We start from the raw sequence: 23,735 nt of genomic DNA, 5'->3' as shown, positions 1-23,735 counted from the left end.
GTAATGCAGTCAAGAGCAGTGAGTGAATTTTCTTTCATTTTCTTGGATTAACATTACAGCAGCTAGTAGCTAAATTAGGCCTGGTCTCTTTAAGAGACGATGAACGCATCTTTTTCCTCAACGGTTTACTTTCACTTAAGAAATAACTGACAAATAACTGAAAAAAAAACTGTTTTTTCGAGCATACTTTCCAAGGCGGGTATTTTTGATATATTTTGTATGTATTTGTCGGCACAAGAGCAAAAAGAAGCAGTTTCGGTGTTCAAGTGTTTTGAGAGACGCCTCTCTCTGCGTGAGCCCTGAACACCAGAACACCGCGAGTACTGAATTGGGCTCTTTCACATCTTTTTGTTTGTTCAAACTGCGATTTGCATTTGTTCGTTCAGGTGCAGGAGGGACTTCGAGGAGAACTTCGCAGAAGACAGCTCGGTTCACACCGAACTCAGCGCGCGAGTAACCAGCTACTCTGTTAAGCTTTTTCGTGTCTTGTGTTTGGATGCTTTAATGTTTAAATCGTCAAGTGGTAATTTAAAAACACGTGAAAATGATAAGCTTTCATGACTACGCGCAGCAGTGGCCCGTCAACTGTCCTGACTGAGCATCTCCCGGTTCTTACTTCTGGAGACTCGCACTAAATGGTTCATTTGAATCAGTGAGTGGTCGACTCCAGACAGCTGCTGTCGAATCATTCTAATTCGTAAATGAATCGTTTGGTGCGATTTGCGATCCGATTTAAAAGTTTATTTTGAAAAGACTCGTTCATGATGAATCAGACACCGCCTCTGCGTGTCGGAGCACGTGATATATTATAAGGAGTAACGATATGTTTTATGAAATGTAGTGAAGTTAAAAGTACGATCTTATGCTTTGGAATGTAGTGAAGTAAAAGTAAAAGTTACTCAAAATAAAACTACTCCAGTAAAGTACAGATACTTGAAAAATGTACTTAAAGTCCCCGTGAAACGGAAGTTGCAAACGACTTTTCTCCAGTGTTGTGACGTATTTCCGAGAGAAACGGAATAATAAATGAGGAAAATAGTGGGCGTGGCTTATATTCCAACTAGCACCTGATTGGATCTAAATAAGTAGGTGTTTAATTCAAAAAATGGAGGCAGATCTAAACGCAAGTTTACAATCGGTTGCAATCAGGAATACTCGCCACCTGAATCACCGCAATTTAGTTTGCAGCAGGAGGAGGAGGAAGATGAAGAACAGGAACACACGGAGTTCCACAACCAAAAATGCACCTCCTCGCCATCTCTCCTTTCACGCGCTGTCAATGCTCGCAAACACACAGGCAGCCTGTCTACTGTCAGTTGGAGGGGCGTGGTTATGGATTAAGCAGACACCAAATTCCTCAAGCCTACGTCATCAGTGAAGGTCCTCCGCGCAGAGGACATAATTACAAACCTCAGTGATGCTCTAATAATAACCAAGATCGTAAAAATACCCTAGCAACCACCAAAATACACTACCAAGCCCCAAGCAATGCCCTAACAACCACCAACAGTATGGCATAGCAACCCACAGTTGTAAACCCCTAGTGATGCCATAATAATAACCAAAACCCTATAACTGCCCCATCAACCACTGAAAACACACTACCAAACCATTAGCAATGTCTTAACAACCACCCACACCCTATAAATTCCATAGCAACTACCCAGAACATAGTTGTAAACCCCAAGTGATGCCATAATAATTACCAGCATCGTAGAAATGCCCTAACAACTAACCAAAACATACTATCAAACCCCTAGCAATACCTTAGGAACCACCAACACACTACCAAATCCCTAGCAACCATCCAGAAAACATGTGCAAACCCCAAGTGATGCCCTAATAATAACCAACACTGTTGCAATGCTCTAACAACCACCCAAAACATACAACCAAACCCATAGCAATGCCTTAACAACACCAACACCCTATAACTGCCCCAACAACCACTCAAAACACACTACCAAACTCCTTGCAATGCCTTAACAACCACCCACACCCTTTAAATGCCATAGCAACTACCCAGAACACACGTGCAAACCCCAAGTAATGCCCTAATAATAACCAACACTGTAGCAATTCTCTAACAACCACCCAAAACATACTACTATACCCCAGCAATGTCTTAACAACCACCAACAACCTATAACTGTCCCAACAACCACTCAAAAGTCAAGTCAAGTCACCTTTATTTATATAGCGCTTTAACCAAAACAGATAGTGTTCAAGCAACTGAACAACATTAATTAGGAAAGCAGTGTGTCAAAAATGCCAAATGACAGTTAAAGGCAGTTCATCGTTTAATTCAGTGATGTCATCATCCAGCTCAGTTCAGTTTAAATAAATACTACTATACTACAACTGTACTATAACAAAACACACTACCAAACTCATAGCAATGCCTTAACAACCACCCACACCCTATAAATGTCATAGCAACCACCCAGAACACAGCTGTAAACCCCTAGTGATGCTCTAATACTAACCAACATCGTAGAAATGCCCTAACAACCACCTACATCCTAGCAATGCCTTAGGCCAGCAAATCAGCTTAGTTAGGGTTATCAACACACAGAATATCACATCTTTGCTATGCAGCTCATAAGCTGTGAGTTTATGAGTTGGTGTGCGTATGTTCTATAAAGGGCAAGCACTGCGTGACTCATCCCCGAATCAGACATTTTCACCCAGCTTCAGAAAAGGAAGTGACCCGTGCCTGGTCACAGGAAACCAGCCGGAAGTTTCTGGCTCATCTGACCCATGTGCTTTAAAAGTTCTTTTTGACATTTTGGAAAATTGCGACTGGTTCTCTTTAATGTTTGTGTATACGTCGCAATACCCACATAAATGTCATATCGTAATTGCGGTTTTGTAATTCATAGCATATTATTTGTCATTTTTGGGTTATTAACATAAAACGTCTCACCAGTGTGAGAAAATATTTACACGTTTGAATCCGTGGTGAACTTACAGCACTTGTGCACATAGGAGGGGCCTGGGGAGCTCCCTTTTTCTGTTACTATGGAAACGCAACCCCTGCCCACCAACCAGGAGGTGGAACGGAGGTTCCAAACTGCAAGCTGTCATTGCGTGTGCACATCTGTTTTGTTTGAGCGTACATGTGCGTATGTATGTGTGTTGTTACTATCCAAATATAATGCAAGGAGACTGGTGCGTGTAAGGCTGTCTGTTCTCATTTCTCTGCTGTCTCTCTTACTCTCGAGACACGCGCGCACACACACAAACATGCGCGGCAGAACTCCTTTGGAAGCAGACGTTCTGAGATGTTCATCTGATTGACTGCTATTCTTAGAGTCTCTCTACTCACAAAGGGCCTGGCAGAGAGGAATACACACAGATGAAAAAGAAAAATGTGTTAGCATAAGTGTGTGTGAGTGTGTGTAGATGTACTGCCACCGGTAGGTAGCTGCACTCAAAGAGAGCATGTACGGGAGAAATTGAGAGAGGGAGCAGGTGAGGGGTAGATCAATAAAAAGCTAATCTGTGAAAACAGGATGGTTTAGAAGCAGGGGACCTCTCTCTCGCATCTCTTTTTTTGTTGCGTTTTTCCCCACCCCTTTGCTTATCTGTCCATTTTTAGCTCCTGCTGTGTCTAAGACTGGCACAGTGACATGAGCATTAGCTGAGTCCTACTCTCTCGTTCAAGAGGGCGAAGTGGTGTGACATCACTGACAAAGGTCTCACAAATCCACAGTGTCTTTTGTCTAGTCAGGGATAACAAATATGACAAATGTGATGGAGAAAATTTCATATGGCCATGGAAACCATGGCCCCGAAACATCTGTTCTGCAAAACGGGTAATTGTTGTTTAATATAAAATGTCATCTATCATATGTTCTATTTGTGGAATGTCTCTTTGAGGTAATTCCTTAGTTAATTGTTCAAATGCAATCTGCATTCAGTCAAGCCACATTGAGAGCAGTGCTCACAAGTCATAATTTTTGCCTTTTGACAAGAAATGGTAAATGGACTGCATTTATATAGCGCTTTCAACAGACCACATGGCCATCCAAAGCGCTTTACAATTTGCCTCACATTCACCCATTCATACACTCATTCACACACTGACTGCGGTGTCTGCCATTCAAGGCGCCATCCAGCATGCAGGAGCAGCTGGGGTTAGGTGTCTTGCTCAAGGACACCTCGACACTTGGTCAGGTGGAGCCGGGATCGAACCACCAACCTTCCGGTTTGTAGACAACCTACATGAACCACTGAGCCACTGCCGTCCCAAACTGAGCCACTGCCGTCCCAAGAACACATCCTAATTTTACAAAATTACCGTATCACATGATAAAAAAAAATGCTAATTGAAATAGAACTTAAACTTGTATCAACAAAAGCTGCTGTTCTGATAACCTGAAATATTATTACATTACTAAAGTAAAACCATAAGATTACAAAACTTGGAGTTGGTAAGATGATTTTTGAATGATTTAAAAAATATATTTATTTTTATGCTTGCCAAGCCTGCATTTATTTGATTAAAAATACAGTTAAAACTGTAATATTGTAAAATATTCATACAATTTTAAATGTTTTATATTGTAATATATTTTAAAGTATAATTTATTCTTGTAATGTCATTACTCTGATCTTCAGTGTCACCTAATCCTTCAGAAATCATTCCAATAGAATATTCCGGATTTTTTTGATGACTAGAAAGTTCAAATCAACATGCCTATAATTTTGAGGTGAAAATGGTAGGAGGACGATTTAATATTAATAGAATTCACAATTCATTTCAGTCCATATCTCAGAATGTGTATTTTTTTGTTTGTAATTTCACAGTTGTAATACCATGATGTGAAAGCGCCGCTTTACTATCGTGAATGTGCTGAATCTGCTGATGTTATTACAAATGCTAGGTAATACTGAAGGGTAGGGGGAGGCCGGGGGACAAATTAGCTCTCGTGCCTCCGTTAGTAAAAAAAAAAAAAAGCCAATCAGCATCAAGTGTTGACTTTCAGCACTGAGGGGTGTTGAGGAAAAGAAACCTCGTAAGGGAGGCTAGCCTCCCTACTCATATAAACCAATCATCATAGAGACGTAAATTATGTCATATTATTTTAAACGTCTGCCGCTGCGCTGATAATGTACCAAGTACTTATGATGAGTAGCGATATTAAATATTTGATTGCTAACAGATTTACGAAGCTGTCATTCAAACAGTATTTATACAAAATTAAAATAAAGGGAAAAGGCGCCTAAACTGGAAATGCTATAGCAGTCGTGGCTTAATTTAATGGCGCAACAGGCAGCTCTCTTTTAACACAGACTTTTAAGAAGCGATGGATGTTTGTTTCAAGTGATGGGACAGGTAGGCTAAGTGAAATTATATTATCTTGCTGTATGTGTGTCGTTTTCTTTACGTTTTCAGACTAAAAGCAACCAAAAAGCCATTTTAAAGTTGTTAAGCAAATGATAATAATAATAATAACCCCCCCTCCCCAAGAATGTTTACGATTATCCCCCCATGTCAACAAACCTGGATTGATGGTTAAATCAATGGATAAAAAACATAAAGAGCCAAATGTGCCTGACCTGTTGCCCCCGATAGCTATTGTATCATATGCATGTTTTATGTTAATTTCATTGTACATTAGAGAGTACTTTGAAAATGCAGGTTCCTGCTGTTGGTTCACCTTAATTGCACTATTCAGATTTAGTTGGAAATATTTTTCATCAGATGAATCTGTGTGAGACATGGACAGAGAATCAATAAAACTTTCAAAAAAATCAATCACTCAAACAAAGTGAAGCAAAAAGCTAACAAAAAATACACAAGCTTAAAAGGTGAAATATAGTGATCAATCACAAGTGCAGATCAATATATAGATTCCATTAAATTAACAAGTTTAAAAGTAGCAGGTGAAAATAAACTGAGAGAAAGTATATATTTTTGCAACAGTAAATGATAGCAGTCTAAAATAGGTTAGATGAACAAATCAGCGATAACTGATAAGCTGAAAAAGCACAGTAGGGGTTTAGATTTAATTCATAATGTTGACAGACTTTTCATGAGGATAAATGCTGGGACAACTCTAGCAGCCATCGAAATGATCTGCTGCATGCTGTGAGATCAAAAGCAGGCCATACAAGCAAGATACTCAAAAAAATACACATTAACTTTTTTGAGGGTATTTGAGGAAGTGACTAAAATGACTTCTAACCACCCTGTCAGTCTGCAAGTCAATGCCAAGGAGGCCTCACGTCATAAATTGTAAGAGTACTTCACTTGCAACTCTCTCAAAAGCTTGATTTGATGTCAGCCTTTAATTATCGCATTTATGAGATTCATGGATCACTCAGAGGTGCTAACGGTTATGTATTGTGATAGGTATGACAGTTACCATTCTGTTGAGTGCCAGCTCGGCTTATCTGAAATGTATTTACTGAGCATAAATGGCATCTTCACAATAAATCTGGAGCCAGATGGATATAAAGTTACAGATCATACTCACTATAGCACAAGCTGCAGTCGTGTTTAATCAAGCGCTCATAAATAATACAAGCATGCTCCTTTGCCACACAACCCACACACAATTCAGTATTTTAACGCATCTAACCTCCTCTTTGGTGTCATGGTTTGAATGATGTCTTTTTGATGCCTACTGATACTGAGCTACTAAAACAAGATGATTCTGGGTTATTTGTCTGCTGCACTGAATAGCCAGCAGAAACCCTGACTTTTCGCATGATTTAACTGCCCTTTTGGAAATCTTATCATACAAATTAAACAACATTCCTGTGATTTTGAAATTGTGAAACTTTTCTCCGGTTTTTAAACCACTTGAACAATGTTTAAGCTGTTGACATGATGTGTGTTGGACCATAATCGGTATTAGTATACATGTTTGTGCATTTAAAAATAAATACTGTATGTATGTAATACACAAAATACAAACGTTTTGACAAAAACAATAACAAAAAAAATGAATGTAAGTGTAGTGCAAATTTGTCAAAAATATTTGTTGGGAAAACTCTATGATATAGTTCAAATGTGATTTCACATCAAATGTAACATTTATAGAATGAACTCAGTAGCGTATGGTTTCTTACAAGAAGCGAGACATGGAACATCCACACCAACGGGAGATAACCTTAAAATTATTTGAACAGTGCACACTTTAATTTTGGATGTATTTAGAATGTCAATGTGTTAATCTTCCATCAGCCTTTCTGAAAGTGTTTTCCTGTATTGTTATTAGCTGTGGCGTGAACGCACAATTTTCTTAGACTGAAATGTATTGTTTTTGGTGTGACCAGTCCTAGCAATGAGATAAAAGAAACGAACTAAATAACAATAACTTTATGTGTTTTGAAAGTTGTCAGGGACCCTAACAGCGCCAAAAGTCTGCTTCTATTCTGGGTTTAGGGTCCGAGGGGCCATTTAACAGCAGCCAAGTGAACACAAGGAGCTCATCATGAATCCTCAACCCCATTGTCCCAACGTAAAAATCCACTTAGGCACCCGGCGGTAATCAATTTAGCCGCAGATGCGCGAGAATAAAAGATGAATGCGATCTGTAATCCGCAACACCTGCTCCGCCGCCGGATCGGTAACGGCACTCCAAACAAAGGCACGAGCTGGAATTAAAGTGCTTAATTAAAAGGCCACTGATCAGTGCGCTATTTATAGGCGCACGGCGGGTATACTCTCCTGGGTCATTTCGGCTTTAGTGAGTCGAAAAGGAAAACATCGTTCGCTCGTTTCATAGACACGGAGGCTGCCCTACTGCTCGCCGTTTTCCCATTTAAAACGAGCCCTGTCAGAGCTGCGCTGCTGTCTTGTCTTATCTTTTTTGAGGACTGGGAGACGTGCCTGGTTTCTCAATCTCGCGCTGACATTGCGCATGCGTGATCCGGCCGCGGCTCTGAGATGCAGCTGTGGGATGCGGAGAGGGGAGTCCCGACACTGGGCGATCGATGTTAACCTCTTTCTGGTGCCGAGCAAACGCAGCGGGTGGTCTGTTCCCTGGATACCGCCTTGAGGAGGGAGGTGAGAGAGCGAGGGGGAGAAAAGAGGAGGCGCTCGTTACAACAGTCACCAACCTGTGGATGGTGGCGGCGCGTGCTGCGGATTAGAAACTGTCTCGCGCTGGGGTCAGTGCGCGCGAGCCCTTCTCGAGGCACGACGGTAGCCGCCAGGACAGCGACCACTAAGTGCCAGACATGCGCTGCTTGTGAAGAAGAGCTCTGGCTGTATGAATGGCCCCGCTATGGACGAAGTTCCGTTTCCCAGAGTCCGCACGCGGCGGAGGAAAAGTCGCTGCCTGGCCGGAGCGTGCGAGCGCGAGTTTGACTGCAAGGAGCTCGAGACTCTCTTCCAGAAGTACAACCTGAAACTCGAGCAGACCGCGACGCTCAAAGCGCTGGCCATCCTCATCCTCGCCGCGTCCGCGCTGGCGCTCGTGGAGCTGCTCTCCGCTGGCTCGCGCTTCACCATGTCCAAGGGCTCGCACCCGGTCCACTGCGTCATCTTCACCTCACTCTTCATCGTCACCAACGTCAAATATCTGCAGGTCACGCAGCTGCAGCAGATCGCGCGGCTTGCGCTGCTTTTCAGCTTCACGTTCGCGTTGCTCTGTTGCCCGTTTCCTCTCGTGCTGGGTTACGGGGCGCAGGGCGCGCAGGGGCCTGACGCACCGAGCGCAACACCTGAGCAAGGGGTCTGGCAGCTGATGCTCGTTACGTTCGTTGCTTACTCTCTGCTACCTGTCAGGACGCTTTTGGCGGTTTTGTTCGGCATCCTTGTGGCTGCGTCGCACTTCATCGTGACGGCGACATCGGTAACGGCGCGTAGATCTCGCGTGTGGACACCGGTAAGTTGTGTCATTGCACGTTCCATCCCTAAAAAAATCGCATTTATTGCTTTTGGCGTGTCATATAGGGTGATGCACAAGCGATTTGCGCGCTCGGTGGAGCATGAGGTCTGTGGGCGCACGCACTGCAAGTGCACACAGGTGGCGTGAAAAGCGCGCAAAGGCCAGTCTGACTTCAGCACCACCGAGGATGGACAGCTCCTAGAGAGAGCAGTCAGTTAGAAACCTATCAAACTTATTTTATGAAAAATTAAGTTAAGAAAAATTTACATAAAGTCAGTTAGTGGTTAATTAAAAAATATGTGTACGTTTACAATTTAATCATTGAAGTTTAGCCAACATAAAATTAAATAATTATCTGAATTGTGTACATTTTAAATGCCCATTTTAAATCACTTCCAACATTGCTTATATATATATATATATATATATATATATATATATATATATATATATATGTCAGCACAGTTTTGGCCATAAACACAAGGCTGCAGCTCTGATATTCAGTTAAACTGTTTTATACAGTTCAGTTTGTTTCAGACAAAAATTGGTCAGGAATAGCATGCATGAAGCTACAGAGATGTACCTTTACCACAAAATTGTTAACAATCAATTCTAATACTTCTAAACATTTTAAATGTTATTTCACATTTAACATTTCACAATATACTGTTTGGGGTTTAACTTCTCACCCACCCACCCCTCGCCACACACACATTTAAGCATCAGGCTGATACTTAAAGAGAAGTAAAAAAAAAAAATACAAATAAAATACAAATCTGTCATCATTCATCCATATGTCATTCCAAACCATTGACTTTTTTCTTCTATGGAAGATAAAATACATTTTGGAAAATGTCTATAAAATGGAAGCTGGTTATGTTTTCTATGTGTTTTTGATTAAAAACATAAACAACATTACTGAAATAGATACCAGTCACAGAGGGATAAGGCTCCACTAACAGAAGTGAGTTTTGATTAGGTTAGAGAAACAAAATTTAAGAAACTGACATGAAAATAAGAGGCTTATTTCAATATCACTACTGTTATTGTTATACATACATCAATGGTGTCTCTGAGACATTAAACAGCGTAAATCTAAACAGAACAAGAACGATCAAATGAAAGGAGTGAGGCTGTAAACAGGGCAAGATATTAATCTTAATATGGAGAGTTCTTTGTATGCATTGACCTTTCATTTAATCCAGCAGACTGACAAAATGACAGATTTCAGTTCAGCTTGTAACCTCTACGCTTCTTATTTACCGAATGCTGTGACAGTTTCACAAGTCTTGCTACATCCTTGCGGGATGCTAAATGATGTTTGTGACAAACGCTCACACAGGAATTGCAGCTTCCATCATCAAAAACCAACCTGTGAGAACAGGGACTAGATTTGGTGACCTACTAAGCCTTGATTTCATCGGAAAGACTGGTAGAGTGCCTGAAATCCAATCAAAATGCTCCAAAGACCTTAAGCAAAGAGGATCAACATAAACTCATTAAAAACACCTAATCTAAAAATATCAGCATGCCACTTCACATTAAAACAACAGCATTGCACAGCACACAGATACAGTATTTCATTATTGCTCTCCAAACTTCAAGAGCACTTCACGTCTAGACACAGGTGTCACCATTCACATGCTGAGTTAATGAGTTTTTTTTTTTTTTTTTACAACCCTTTCACTCAGACTGTCACAGCGTAACCTTGATGAACATCGCATTAAGATACAGGACGGTCAGCTGTCTATAAGCCACATGATTTTAAATCCTTGATCAGTGATAACCAATCAATAGCCAAAAACAAATATTAAAACTGGCCACTATGGAAGATTGTTTCAACCACTGGATAAAAAAATAAATAGAGCCAAAGGTGATTTTGTAGGCAAACATCAATGCCTTGAACTTTATGCGAGCAGCTATTGGTAGCCAGTGTAAACTGATAAACAGAGGTGTGACGTGTATTCTTTTCGGCTCATTAAAAATTAATCTTGCTGCTGTGTTCTGGATTAATTGTAAAGGTTTGATAGAACTGTCTGGAAGACCTGCCAAGAGTGCATTGCAATAGTCCAGCCTGGACAGAACAAGAGCTTGAACAAGGAGTTGTGCAGGATGTTAAAACTCAGATATAAACTCAAAATTGCAAGACAAACACTATTGTGAGATTAAAAACTCTGTTTTGTAAGATATAAATGCAGAAATGTCATATAAACTCACAATTTCTGAGATATATTATAAACTCATATTTTTGAGTCTCAGAACTGTAAGATGTAAAAAAAGTTAGATATTCTTATTTAAAGTTTTACATACAACTTACAATTATTATAGAAAAAAATCAAAATTGCAAGTTTTATATCTCTGAATTCCCTTTTCTCAGAATTGCAAAGAAAAAAGTCTGAATTGTGAAAAACCTAGAATTGCAAGATATAATTGCAGAATAACGAGATATAAATTTAGAATTTCTCAATGTTGAGAAGAAAAGTCTGAATTTTAAGATATAAATTTGCCATTTTCAGGATTGTGAGATAAAATATTTAAAATTACCTTTTGTTAAAACAACAACAACACTGAGGGTACATTTACACTAGTGTATTTTCTTTTTAAAACATACATTTTGCTACGGTTACGCCTGTCGTTTATGCTACTCTGGAGTTTTCGAACATCGAGAATCGAGACTTTTAAAAATGCTGCAGACCCCGTTTTAATTTGAGAACTTTTGAAACCGATGTCTTGGCTGCCCACATTCGCTTTGCATATCCTAGAAAATCGTGTAAACAATAACATCATGCTCATTGGTTTACTGGCACGAATGGTCATGTGATATGCATTTTTGGTTGTGTAGTGTGGAAGGAGATCATTTCTGAAAAGAAGTGAAAACGCCAGTGTAGACGAGGATCATTTTCATTTTAAAACGCTTTTTTAAAACAAAACACTAGAGGAAACAGGGCCTGAATTGTGAAATGTAAGCTCAGAATTCTGAGGGGAAAAAAAATTAAATAAAGAAAGTTTAAATTCTGAGTTTATATTTCTCATATTTTTATCTCATATTTCATATTTATTTTGTCTCAGAATTGTGGAAAAAAAGTCTAAGATATATATATATATATATATATATATATATATATATATATTTATTCCATGGCAGAAAACAGGCTTCCATATGCCACATTGCTTATTAGCCTTGTTAGCTAATTTGTAAACCTCATAACCTTGCTTTGTGCTATTTAACAAATGGCCTTCATTTTCATTTACAAGGGGCTGTTAAAGGGGTCATATGATGCGATTTCAAGTTTTCCTCTCTCTTTGGAGTGTTACAAGCTGTTTGTGAATAGATAAGATCACTAAAGTTTGCAAAGACTAAAGTCTCAAACCCAAAGACATATTCTTCATAAAAATTAAGACTCGTCCACGCCCTCCTAAAATGCCTCATTTAAACATGCCCCCACATGTCTACATCACTGTGTAGGAAGATTTGCATAACACTGCCCAACTATTATTCTTACTGTAGTATTGTTGCCGCCACCATCATGTTGTGGAGACCCTGTTTGTTTCGTTGTGTAAGCGAAACTACTTTTTTTTGGCTTTCCAAAAGAGGACACAACTAGAGATCAGTGGTTAAGTTGTATTTATAACACTGAACCAGAACAGTTCAAACTAAATATTCAGATACATGCACATTTTATGGAAGACAAGGACTGTTTCCTGGTAGAGAAGCCTACAATGCCGGTGTTCTAACAAATAATGCTGATTCACAGCCTTTAAGTACGTTTTCATATTTAAAGGATTTGCCACTGAGTCTGAATATTCAAACGCGAGTTTGAGCAGTGTAGAGCCGTGCTAATTGTTTGTTGTTTCTACGATTACAAATACAGACATGGTTTTATGTTTACGCAGCGCGATGCAATGCAACGCTAAAAAATACAGTAAGTCATTGTAATAAGTAATTATGTCCCGACTGGATACTACAAATGCCTCATTTGTAATGGGTCTTATTGGTTTTGTCTCGTCACAACGGGATATGGCATCACAGTATGGTAAGGGGTGTAATATTTCCATCACACGCTTCAGGCATTCGGCCAATCACAACCCACTGGATAGTTGGCCAGTCAGAGGACACCTCACTTTTCAGAACAAGAGCTTTGTAAAAATCTACGCATTTCAGAAAGACAGGGCATGAAGAAACAATAATGTACAGTATTTGGAAAATAATGTGTTTTTTAACCTTAAACCGCATAAACCCATTTCATTACACCAAATAAACCAAATAATGTTATTTTTTAGCAACTTCATATGACCCCTTTAAAACAATGCATACTGTAGACCAGTTGAAGGGATTCTGGTTAATCTAATTTCTGTTGATCTATGAATGAACAATTCAAAGCCTTTAATATGCACCCATTTGAAGTGATGTGTCTCAAAAGCCAAGCAATTGCTGATTCTTTTGGTCACAGAGGCTAATCCGTAGAGATTCTCTGGCTATCTAGCGTGGGGGGTTTGTGTTTGTCTCCGCACTGGAGTTTATCATCTCAGGATGGATTTTAAAAAAAGAACCTTCTGCCCCCATTCTTGGCATCTGTTTCTGTCTCTCCTTCAAGCTAGTTTCGCTCTTTGCCCCCATTTTTCACTCCCGTTTACACACACACAGACACACACACACACATTTACCAGTACGCCACTCCTAATCACTGAAAGTTCATATTAAGTCACTGATGTGTTGTTTAAATGTCAGAATCCTTCAGCATGGTCTGATAAACAGAGATGGTTACACAGACCCTGTTATTTTTCTCTCTGTGTTCGTAGCTGGTAGCAAATGCAGTGTTGCTGGTTGGCGTGAATCTGTCGGGTGTGTTTGTGCGAGTCCTTACTGAGCGCGCCCAAAGGAAGGCCTTCCTACAAGCCAGAAACTACATCCAGCAGCGCCTGCAACTAGAGGATGAGAACGAGAAACAGGTCAGACTTTCAAGACACGTGTACTGGCATACATGCAAATGAACAGCTGCATGATTTCAATGTTTCATTTTTTCCCACAAGTTAAAAGTTGCAGTTTGGACAGGTAATTTACCTTGCAAGATTGCTTTCATGCCCCCACCCCCATTTCCACACACAGATGCATGTATGCTAAGACACACAAAACAGTTGTGAGATTGTGTCTATGGTCAGGAGCTTGACTTAGTTGGTATTCAGGCTGCATGCAACTTAAATGCTATTATAGCCCACCAAAAGCCCCTCAGAACAAACCCTCGATGTTACTTAATGTGAGTAATGGCTTAGCATTTTTATTCAACTTACTAACTGCAAATGTAAACTTATAAGTCAAATTGAAATAATTCAATATCCTTTTTAGCTTCTTACTGTATACTTTATTGTGTAAAATGTAACAGTACGTTTAAAAAAAAAGCTTGATACAAGTTGAATTAGAATTTAAGTTCAATTAATGTTTTCAATTAATTACAATTAAACAGTAATGACTTAAAAATCTGTTTATTTAAAAAAAAAAAGTGTTTATTACATTAGTTTATTACTTCCGCTTACCCCATTGAAAGGCTTGGAAGAGCAAGGACAATTTTTTATATAACTTCGATTGGATTATTCTGAAAGAGGAAAGTCACATACACCTACAGTAGGATGCTTCGAGCGTGAGTATGAGATGGACAAATTTTCATTCTTGGGTGAACTAACCCTTTAAATCAAAGTTGACAGTAAAGACAATAGGCGTGTTTCCATTACAGATTTTTGCAAAAGTTTGGTGATATTTTATAAATTTCTATAAAAAAATATTGCAAAATGACGGCGTTTCCATTAACCAATGTTATACGACTAAAAAAATAACCATTTGCCACCTACAATAAGTCATGGCAACGGATTTTGGTATGGTATTTATAGGAGGCCTATGTGTGTATCTTTACAGAAGCAGCAGAGAGCCGTTTCAGAAACGTGTGCTGTGTGGCTGGAATAATCACAAACATTGACTAGTGTGGCCGCAATTGGCTTCAGATGTGTGCAGTGTAAACTGTCTAAGCATTAATGGTAGGGAAAGCCCCTTATACTGGAGAGCAGCCACGTATGAAGTGTTTGAGAAAAACCACCTGAAAAACCACCTCATGTTAGCGTAATTTTTTTTTGTGATATATAGGCGTTTTTGCTAAATTGACGCATTACCTTTAGGAGTATTTTCAATTCGCAGTTTCAATTTGCGAAATTTGAAGGGTTATTGGTAACACGCCTATTGAAAAAAAAGTTTTGAACCTGATATTGTTTGTGTGGTACAAATGTATGAGAATGAATGAGATCAACAAAAAGGTATTCTAATTAGAAAATCCAGGAGACAGGTAAATAAATCCACATTAGATCAACAAATAAACAAACGAGAAAGGACAAAATATCAAACAGGAAGACTTTAAGGCAGCTGACGAGGGGATAACAGTTCGCCCCCTCCCAGAATGGCACCTCCTTGTGCCAACAAAAAAGTCCAGAGGATGGAGGGTGGGGGTTCAGGAGGAGGGTGTGGGGCAGGCAAGGAGCAGGCAATGGAGAGGGAGCATAGTCCATAGTGCCAGGGCAGAGTGGATGGAGGGAGTATCCAGGGAGGAGCTGACAACACCAGGGGGCAGATTGATGGAGACTGAGCCGATGGATGAGGAGCCCAGGATGGAGCTAAGGAGACAGAGAGCCAGCGTGACATGGAGGATCTTGAAGGCCAGGGCGGAGCTGAAGGCTCAGGCTACCAAGGTGGAGGCGGGGCTCTGGATGACCGCAGCGGAGCCGGAGGGAAGAGGGAGCCCAGTAGAGCTGGTCGGATGACAGGCCACGGTGGAGAAGAGGGAGCTAAAAGCCAAGGCAGAGCCAATGGGTCGAAGGAGGTGGAGTCCAGGGTTTGGATGCTGGAGGCGGAGACAGGGGATCCTCACGCCAAGGCGGAGCTGGAGACTGGAAGTCCTGAGGCGGATCAGAGCGCCCAGATGGTGCTGACTGAGGGAGAGCTGAGGGAGTGACAGGCACCAGTAGAGATAGGACTGAGGAACTGGCTGGTTTAAGAGAAGGTAGGAGAGGGAGGCTGGGAGGGAACACAGGAAGACTTGAGCTGGGTGGAACCAGTGGAGACGCAGACGATTCAGGGCTGGGCGGAACCAGCAGAGACACAGGAGAACTGGGTAATGCCTCCATAAACCAGTCTATTAAATCCATCTGGAAAATGTCCATAAGTTCCTCATAGTACTTTCCAGTACTTTACTCTCACCCTCAGTGGCGGGAGTGTGGGCAGGGCTTCCATCTAAGCCCTCGATTTCCACCAGAACTCCCTAGGGGTGTTGCCGGCTCACGCGACTGGACAAACGGTATTGAGACTCGGGCTCCAGGGTGATGATAGGCTCATTGGCGGTGATGCCAGCTCACGTGGGCTCTGGAAATGGCTCCATGCAGCAGGATGAGAGCTGGCTGGTCCCTGCTTTGGGAGTGGGACTGGAGATGTCCTCACCAGTGGGGCAGGCAGAGAAATATAGTCCATTGGTCTCCAGCACCCACTCCACATATGTAGTGAAGTTATCCCGAGGACCGATCCCGGAGAGGCGTGGTTTGGATCGCTCGCTGAGGCTGGAGATGTAAAACACACAAAACGAGTGGTCTGTGTAGTGCGTTAGGCATGCCAATTCCAAAAAAATCCCTGATGTGAGATTCTAGGGAGCGGTCCCTCTGCTCCAGGTATAATAGGGCAACATTAGGATTGTCCATGTTGACTGAGGGGAAAAAGGGAAAAAAAGGCAGCAAAAACTGTGTTATTCTGTTATGGGCTAGAGAGGTACAAATGTACAAGGATGAAGGAGATCAACAAAAAGGTATTTTAATTAGAAAATCCCAGAGACAAGGTAAATAAATCCACATTAGATCAACAAATAAAAATAAATGAGAATGGACAAAATACCAAACAGGAAGAAGGCTTTAAATAAGGCAGCTGAAGAGGTGAAAACAGGTGGAGGGAGTTAACTAATAATTACTAATGAGCAAATTAATAAAAAACCATAGAAACAAACAAGGCAGGAGAAAGGGAATCACAGAAAACTAAACCAAAACAGATCATGACTATAACAGCTATACCACAAAAATATTCAGTAGCACAACTGTTTTCAACATTGATAAATGTTTATTGAGCAACAATTCAACATTTTAGAATGATTTCTGAAGGATCATATGACACTGCCGTACGTAAAAGAAAAACGTGCATTTTGAAATACTGTATATTAGAAAATATTTATTTTAAATTGTAATAATATTTTACAAAATAAATGTTTTTATTATGCTTTTATTAAAATAAATGCAGCTTTGTTGAGCATATGAGACCATAAAAAAATCTTACCGGCCACAAACATTTTAACGGTAGAGTATACATTTTTTTTTACAACTTTCAAACAAGGCTGTCACTGTTACGATTCACTGCGGGAAGGAATGAAGGAGCCATGGATAAACTAAACTGTCATTTATTAAATCCAACACACAAGGTAAATTCACACTTGGAAGGGAAGGAAGACACACGTACACAACTGGTAGACCCAACAAATGAGGAATGCACAGACTGGAACTAAATACATGATTTAACCAATTGGGAGGAACACGGATGAACAGAATTATTAATTGAGAGACAACGAGGACAGGAACTGGAAGGACCAAATAATGGCACATGAGGGAGAAACACAAAGACAGACCAATCCGGACATTTTGCCCCCTCCCAGAAGTGCCATAGAACCAACAGAGGGAGTGACGGGTGGGAACTGGGTGAAGGCTCAGGAGGAGGATGGAAACATGAGGATGGAGGGAGGAGCCAAGGAGGAAAAGGGAAGAGCCAGGGTGGATCAGACAGAGGAATAAGCCAGGGAGATGACAGAATGGATTTAGAGCATGTGGCACCAGGTGGGAACAAGCTATTGAAGTGCCCGAGGCGGAGATGTAGAGCCGATGAGCCAGGTCGACAGGCAGACCAGCAGAGCTTGCACCATATTGATGGGCTAAAGGCAGGGGAGTGTGGCTGGGTGGTCATTTGTGAGCCTACCGTGCTTAACTTGGGACCAGGAGCCCTCTCAGGGCTGAATGTGGGAACAGGAACCTTCTCTGGGATAGACATCAGAACAGGAACTTTCTCTGGGCTAGACATGGGAACAGGAACTTTCTCTGGGCTTTTTCAGATGGGAGGGACAGAGTTCACCAACAGAGGAGGAAAGAAAGGGGGCAGGTCAGTGAACAAGTCAATTAAATTTTTCTCTGCTTTGCATTCTCCCAAATACCTTTTCAGCTCACCCTCAGCCATGGCGCAGGGGGCGGAGCTTCTCTCCACACTCTTTCTGTCCACCGCTTTCTTCCTCATGGTGGGCATTGCAGCCACCTCTCACACCTGGTTTGATGATCTGTGAGGCTCTGGCTCTGTGGCGATCCTCAGCTCCTGATCACTCCTATGCGATGGCTCATTGGTTGTGACGGGCTCTGGCTATCCATCAGCATTGGACTCATACTTGCACGCTGCGCTGTGTTGAGATGGTGGGTTGAGCTCTTGGTCTGGCCGTGTTCCGGATCAGGGGCAGACACTCTCCAGACACGAGATGGTTGCTTCCCTCCAGCTCAGTCCAGTGGTGTCTAGGAGGTCGATGGGTTTATGGTAATTGGCACCGATCCAGAACTCAACTGCATGCTCCAATAGGGAAAGGTCTTTGTCGGCAAGGGAGATGAACTTTGCAGCAAGGGAATCCATGGGGAAGGAAACACTATGGAAACAAAAAACACTGAATGGAAACCAGAAAACAAATGGAGAGGAAAACATGCAGAATTAACTGTTTTGGTTGGGTCCTCTGTCATGATATGCTGCCGGAAGGAACGAAGGAGCCATGGAAAAACGAAACTGTCATGTATTAAATCTAATACACAGGGTAAATCTATGGATGGCTGACGCGAAACTGACATTTCGACACGGTGTCGACAGTTAAGCCAAAGCCTGAATATATTAAACAACTTCCATTCCTCTGTCTAGATACTCAGCAGCACATCTACTGTATAAGCCCAATACTAAATGAAACAGGACTTTATATACTTAAAGCAAACTCTTTGCCATATCTGCGGAATTTGCGATATTGCGATAGGATATTGCGGAATGGACATTTCTGGAAAAAAAGGCACACACAGGAGATTGTGGTGCGCTTATTCAAAGATTCTTTTGAAGTGGCAACCTACCAGAACAAGCCAGATCCACCATCCCACTGTATTTCTCAGTAAGACTGCTTCATCTTTCGCTGTCATTGTGGATTACATCAATGATAAATAATGTGAATCAAATAGCAACATTAGCATAACTTATCTCCCTTCACTGAGCTCTGGGTAGATTGCAGTGGATAATTACTGAATGATTTATAAATGAAGTGGAGAGGGGCATAAGATGGAAAGATGCAAAACACACTCATACAAACTAAAGTGGAGAGGACACTTTCCCCTTGTTCCTTAGCGACTGAAATTGGTTATAATTGTTTGTACATGACTCATCCACCTCCTACCCAACAAACTCCCTGAATAGAAGGTAACACCACCCACTCTATACATCACACCAAGCTGTACCGCACAACTCTCTCTCTGACAGTCAATCTCTCGCACAACACGTGTGCACTTACTGCAGAGATATGGACTGGTCTCTCATCTTTCCATTTGGACTTACAGATGATCTGTCATTTATGTGCACTAAAGTGCACATTCAGCAAGAAAGGCTAATGTATTGATTCTAAAAGTTTGAGAGTTTCTTGCAAAGATGAATTAAATCACAAGGAGGGAGAATATTTGAGTAAAAAAAAAAAAATTCTGATTAAATGGAAAGGGGGAGGCCAGAGAGACATGGATGTTTTGTTTCAACTTCTATATTTTTTTGTGCTTTAAATAGTAGTAATTATAAATCGTAATAAAAATAGTAAAAAAAAAAAAAAAGTATAATAATAATTACTAATAGTAATTGTAAATAGTATTATTTATAATAATAATAAAGCTAACACTACTATTACTACGACTACTTCTAAAAATATACATTGGTGGCCAAAATAATTGGAACACTTAGCATATTTAAGAGATTTCAGTTGTTGTGGTTGAATTGGCCATTATAATACCCATAAAATGAATCATTGCCAGAACTACCGGCGAATGAAGCAATCTGCTTGGAACATTGAAAATTATGGACTGGCCTCCTCAAAGTCTGTACCTTAACCCCATCAAGCAAATTTGGGGCAAAGTTAGAAAACTAGACAGATCTATTGTACATTCAAAGGAAAGCCTTTTGCTTGAGTTTCAGAAGGCATTGGATAACATTTGTTCTCAGGAAATATATTGATTCTATACCAGAGAGATGTGATGCTATACTTGCTGCAAAAGGTGGCCATACCAAATATCAAAGTTAAAAGTGGATAAAAACAGTAAGACTCACTTCATGTGATATTTGTTGTGCTTTGAACAACCATCTGCATGTTTCATGAAGGTTAAGGGAAAAAGGTAATAATTTCAGATCTGTCAGGTGTTCTAAAACATTTTGGCCACCACTATATATATATATATATATATATATATATATATATATATATATATATATATATATATATATATATATATATATATATATATATATATATTAATGCTGTCAAAAAATTAATCACGATTAATCGCAACCAAAATGAAAGTTTTTGTTAACATAGTATGTGTGCTTATTATGTACGTATATATAAATACACACACATACAATATATATTTAGTATGTATTTACACGTACATATATTATATAAAGTATAATGTAAAAAAAAAGTTTGACAGCACTATTAAAAAGAAATTATGTTATTTTGAACTTATTCAAGGAATCTTAAGAAAAATCGTATTTTCCCCCAAATTTTCATAACTGTGATAAAAATAATTTTGTTGAGCAACAAATTCATATTTTACAATGATTATGCTGCACATAGATATCTAGTTCCATATAGCTATGATTGTCAGGATTCTGGACTGTCTGTGTTGTGTTTTCTCATGTTTCTGATTGTTCATTGTTTCCAGGTGTGTCTCATTAGTTCATCCTGCTCTCCTGTCTGCCCCTCGTTATCTGCCCTATTTAAGTTCTAGCCTGTGCCATTTTCCCTTGTCAACATGTGATTCTGTCATCCTTGTGTATCCCATGTTGGTGTTTACTGTGAAATCTCCTGCTTCTCCACGCTCCTCAGTGTAGTACAAACTTGACAATGATTTGGTCATCAAAGAAAAAGAAAACATCTAATGTATATGAAACAGACACTAATGATATTAAGTTAAAAAATTCTTAGACAATTATAGTGATGCTGCTACAAACTCTCAACCCAACTCTCAGCTCAACTTTTGAGTGCAAGGGACTGACAAAGCGACCTGTTGGGTTTTTAACACACGTGGCATGGCTTGCTGGGATTTTTTTATGGAGCTGTTCAGTCATGACGTCAATTTGAAGACTAACCGGAAGGCCCGGCTTCCCTTGGAAATTTCCATGTCTGTGGTGGACATTACTTAAAGAGACTTCCACATTTGTTATGTAACATAAATTACATATTTGCATCTTTACATAAACAACAGTCTTAATCTAAAATATGTTAGAGTTGATTTGTTGGTCATGTTTGTTCACTGCTGAATTCTTCTAATCCCATTTGTGTTATTTCATAGTTTGGCAACACTATTTTATTAACCTTAATAACTGGACCAATTCTCACTATTAACTGCTTATTAGCATGCTTATTATTGACATATTGGCTTTTTATTAGTACTTATAAAACACATATTCTACATACACATCCCAATACCTAAACATAACAACTACCTTACTGAGTATTAATAAGCATAAAATTTTGCGTTTATTAAGGCGAAAATAATAGTAAATGAATGTAAATTGTGACCCATATTTTTAACAACTTTATATTGTTTTAAATTATGTGGAAAATCATGTTAAAGAATGAGTAAATTAATTCTGCCGAGTACTAGAATTATTTATTAGTTTATTCTTTAAACTATTAAACTGCTTTAAACTAGTTCAATTTAACTCTTTCCCCACCATTAACGTTATATGGTTATACAGTAGGGGGAGCTATTAGAGATCTTCTGAAAGAGTACTGAATCTCCAGATCAAATGACAGATGAAAAAGAAGCAGAAACATGCGGTTTCATATGTAAGCAAATGCATATGTAAAATAACGTATGTGCAAAAAACTGCCCAGCTTTATCAAATAAAATGTTGACCCAGTAAGTTGTGTAGGATTGTGGAAGTGTTTCTTGAAGCGATCTTCTCCATCTGTGCTTTGATATTTGTTCTGAAGGCCTTTCGGACTTTTCCAGTCTGAAAAAATAATATTTAATTTTTTATTTTTATGAAACTTACCCACAACTTACCAAATGCATTAAAGGGATAGTTCACCCAAAAATGAAAATTCTGTCATTAACTCATACCATTCCAAACCCATAAGACCTTCATTCATCTTCGGAACTCAAATCAAGATATTTTTGATGAAATCTGAAATCTTTTTGACTCTAAATAGACAGCAAGGCAATTGTCCAGGCCCAAAAGCTCCATGTGACATCGAAGACTGTCCCGCAAGAGAAATTGTTGAATAAAGTTATTTTTGTTTTCTTTGCACACAAAAAGTATTCTCGTAGCTTCATAAGATTAAGGTTGAACCATTAATGTCAGGTGGACTATTTTAACGATGTCCTTACTACCTTTCTGCGCCTTGAACCTGGTAGTTGCATTGCTGTCTATGGAGGGTTAGAAAGCTCTCGTATTTCATCAAACATATCTTAATTTGTGTTCCAAAGATGAACGAAGTGTCTTATGGGTTTGGAATGACAGTTTTGGAACCCTACCTTTTTTTCTGTTAACATTGTTTTTTTTTTGTCAGATATTAATACAGAAAATTATTATGGGAGCCATGAAAATTTTGTTAAAATGATCAAAAATGTTGTTGGTGGCTGGCAACTTTTTTAAAAAGAGAAAAAGAGTTCAACTTGACTGAAGACATTCGGAAACTTGCTGTTTATCCTAAAATGTAATGGAAACATTACAGGAACGCCTTCTCATGAGCCTGCTGCCCAGAAATGTTGCCATGGAGATGAAGGAGGACTTCCTGAAGCCACCAGAAAGAATCTTCCATAAGATATACATCCAACGACATGACAACGTCAGGTACAGAAAGAACGATAGTGTGTTTCAACAATCAAACCATTCATGTTGAAAACCCTCACTTATTCCATGAATGAAGGATGAGAGCATTACACACAGTTTTCTTCCAGACTAGACAGACAGTGTCAATTCCATTGTACTTAAATTGTGATTGTGAATATTGAATCAGTGAGTCAATAAGAGTCAACAACTCTCCACTCACACGCAGTCGTCTAAGTTCCTGAGTCTGGCTGCCAACCAAAGCTCCCACAGCGTGTATGGCGCCCACAGCGCTAGTGCTATCAACTCAAAAGCTGCTCAATTAACCCACACTGCCCACACACGCAGAGAGATGGAGAGCGAGAGATGGAACAAGGCAGTGCTAGGGGCAAATTCAAACAATAGCACATACACACATATGCCATCTTAAAGACCCGTTCCAGCCAAGAGATTGGTGAGTGAAAGATGATGCATGCAAGTAACTTTTCCATGACTAACTGACTGTCTAAAAGATGAGGTTAATGCAGGCCCAGCTCCAGATCAAAGATGAAGAGTGGGCTTTATCTCTGAGTGCTATAAAAGCTATATGTTTGTACTGTCATTCATATCTTGCTGCCATGTTTGCTTAGTTTCGAGATATAGGTTTTATTGAGCTCATAACCTGAGTCAGAAATGCCATTTAACTAAAGACTCTGGAGCCATTTGTATATTACTGTAGT

General features: G+C 39.9%; 1 protein-coding gene across 2 annotated transcripts in view; it reads left to right on the top strand.

The window, feature by feature from the left end:
• Positions 1 to 7,820: 7,820 nt before the first annotated feature.
• LOC132106947 (adenylate cyclase type 1-like) overlaps positions 7,821 to 23,735 on the top strand; it is a 48,979-nt gene continuing 33,064 nt past the window's right edge. The window contains exons 1-3 of one of the 2 annotated variants that reach the window (XM_059513057.1): positions 7,821 to 8,846; positions 13,650 to 13,799; positions 22,922 to 23,040. In XM_059513057.1, the coding sequence (XP_059369040.1) occupies positions 8,229 to 8,846; positions 13,650 to 13,799; positions 22,922 to 23,040 (887 nt within the window). In that variant the 5' untranslated portion in view covers positions 7,821 to 8,228. The remainder of the gene's footprint in view (positions 8,847 to 13,649; positions 13,800 to 22,921; positions 23,041 to 23,735) is intronic. The other variant, XM_059513056.1, reaches the window with a different exon arrangement.

Source organism: Carassius carassius, chromosome 27 (genome assembly GCF_963082965.1).
Source record: "Carassius carassius chromosome 27, fCarCar2.1, whole genome shotgun sequence".
In the NCBI taxonomy this organism is placed as follows: Eukaryota; Metazoa; Chordata; class Actinopteri; order Cypriniformes; family Cyprinidae; genus Carassius; species Carassius carassius.
This window is presented reverse-complemented; position numbering and strand designations above follow the sequence as displayed.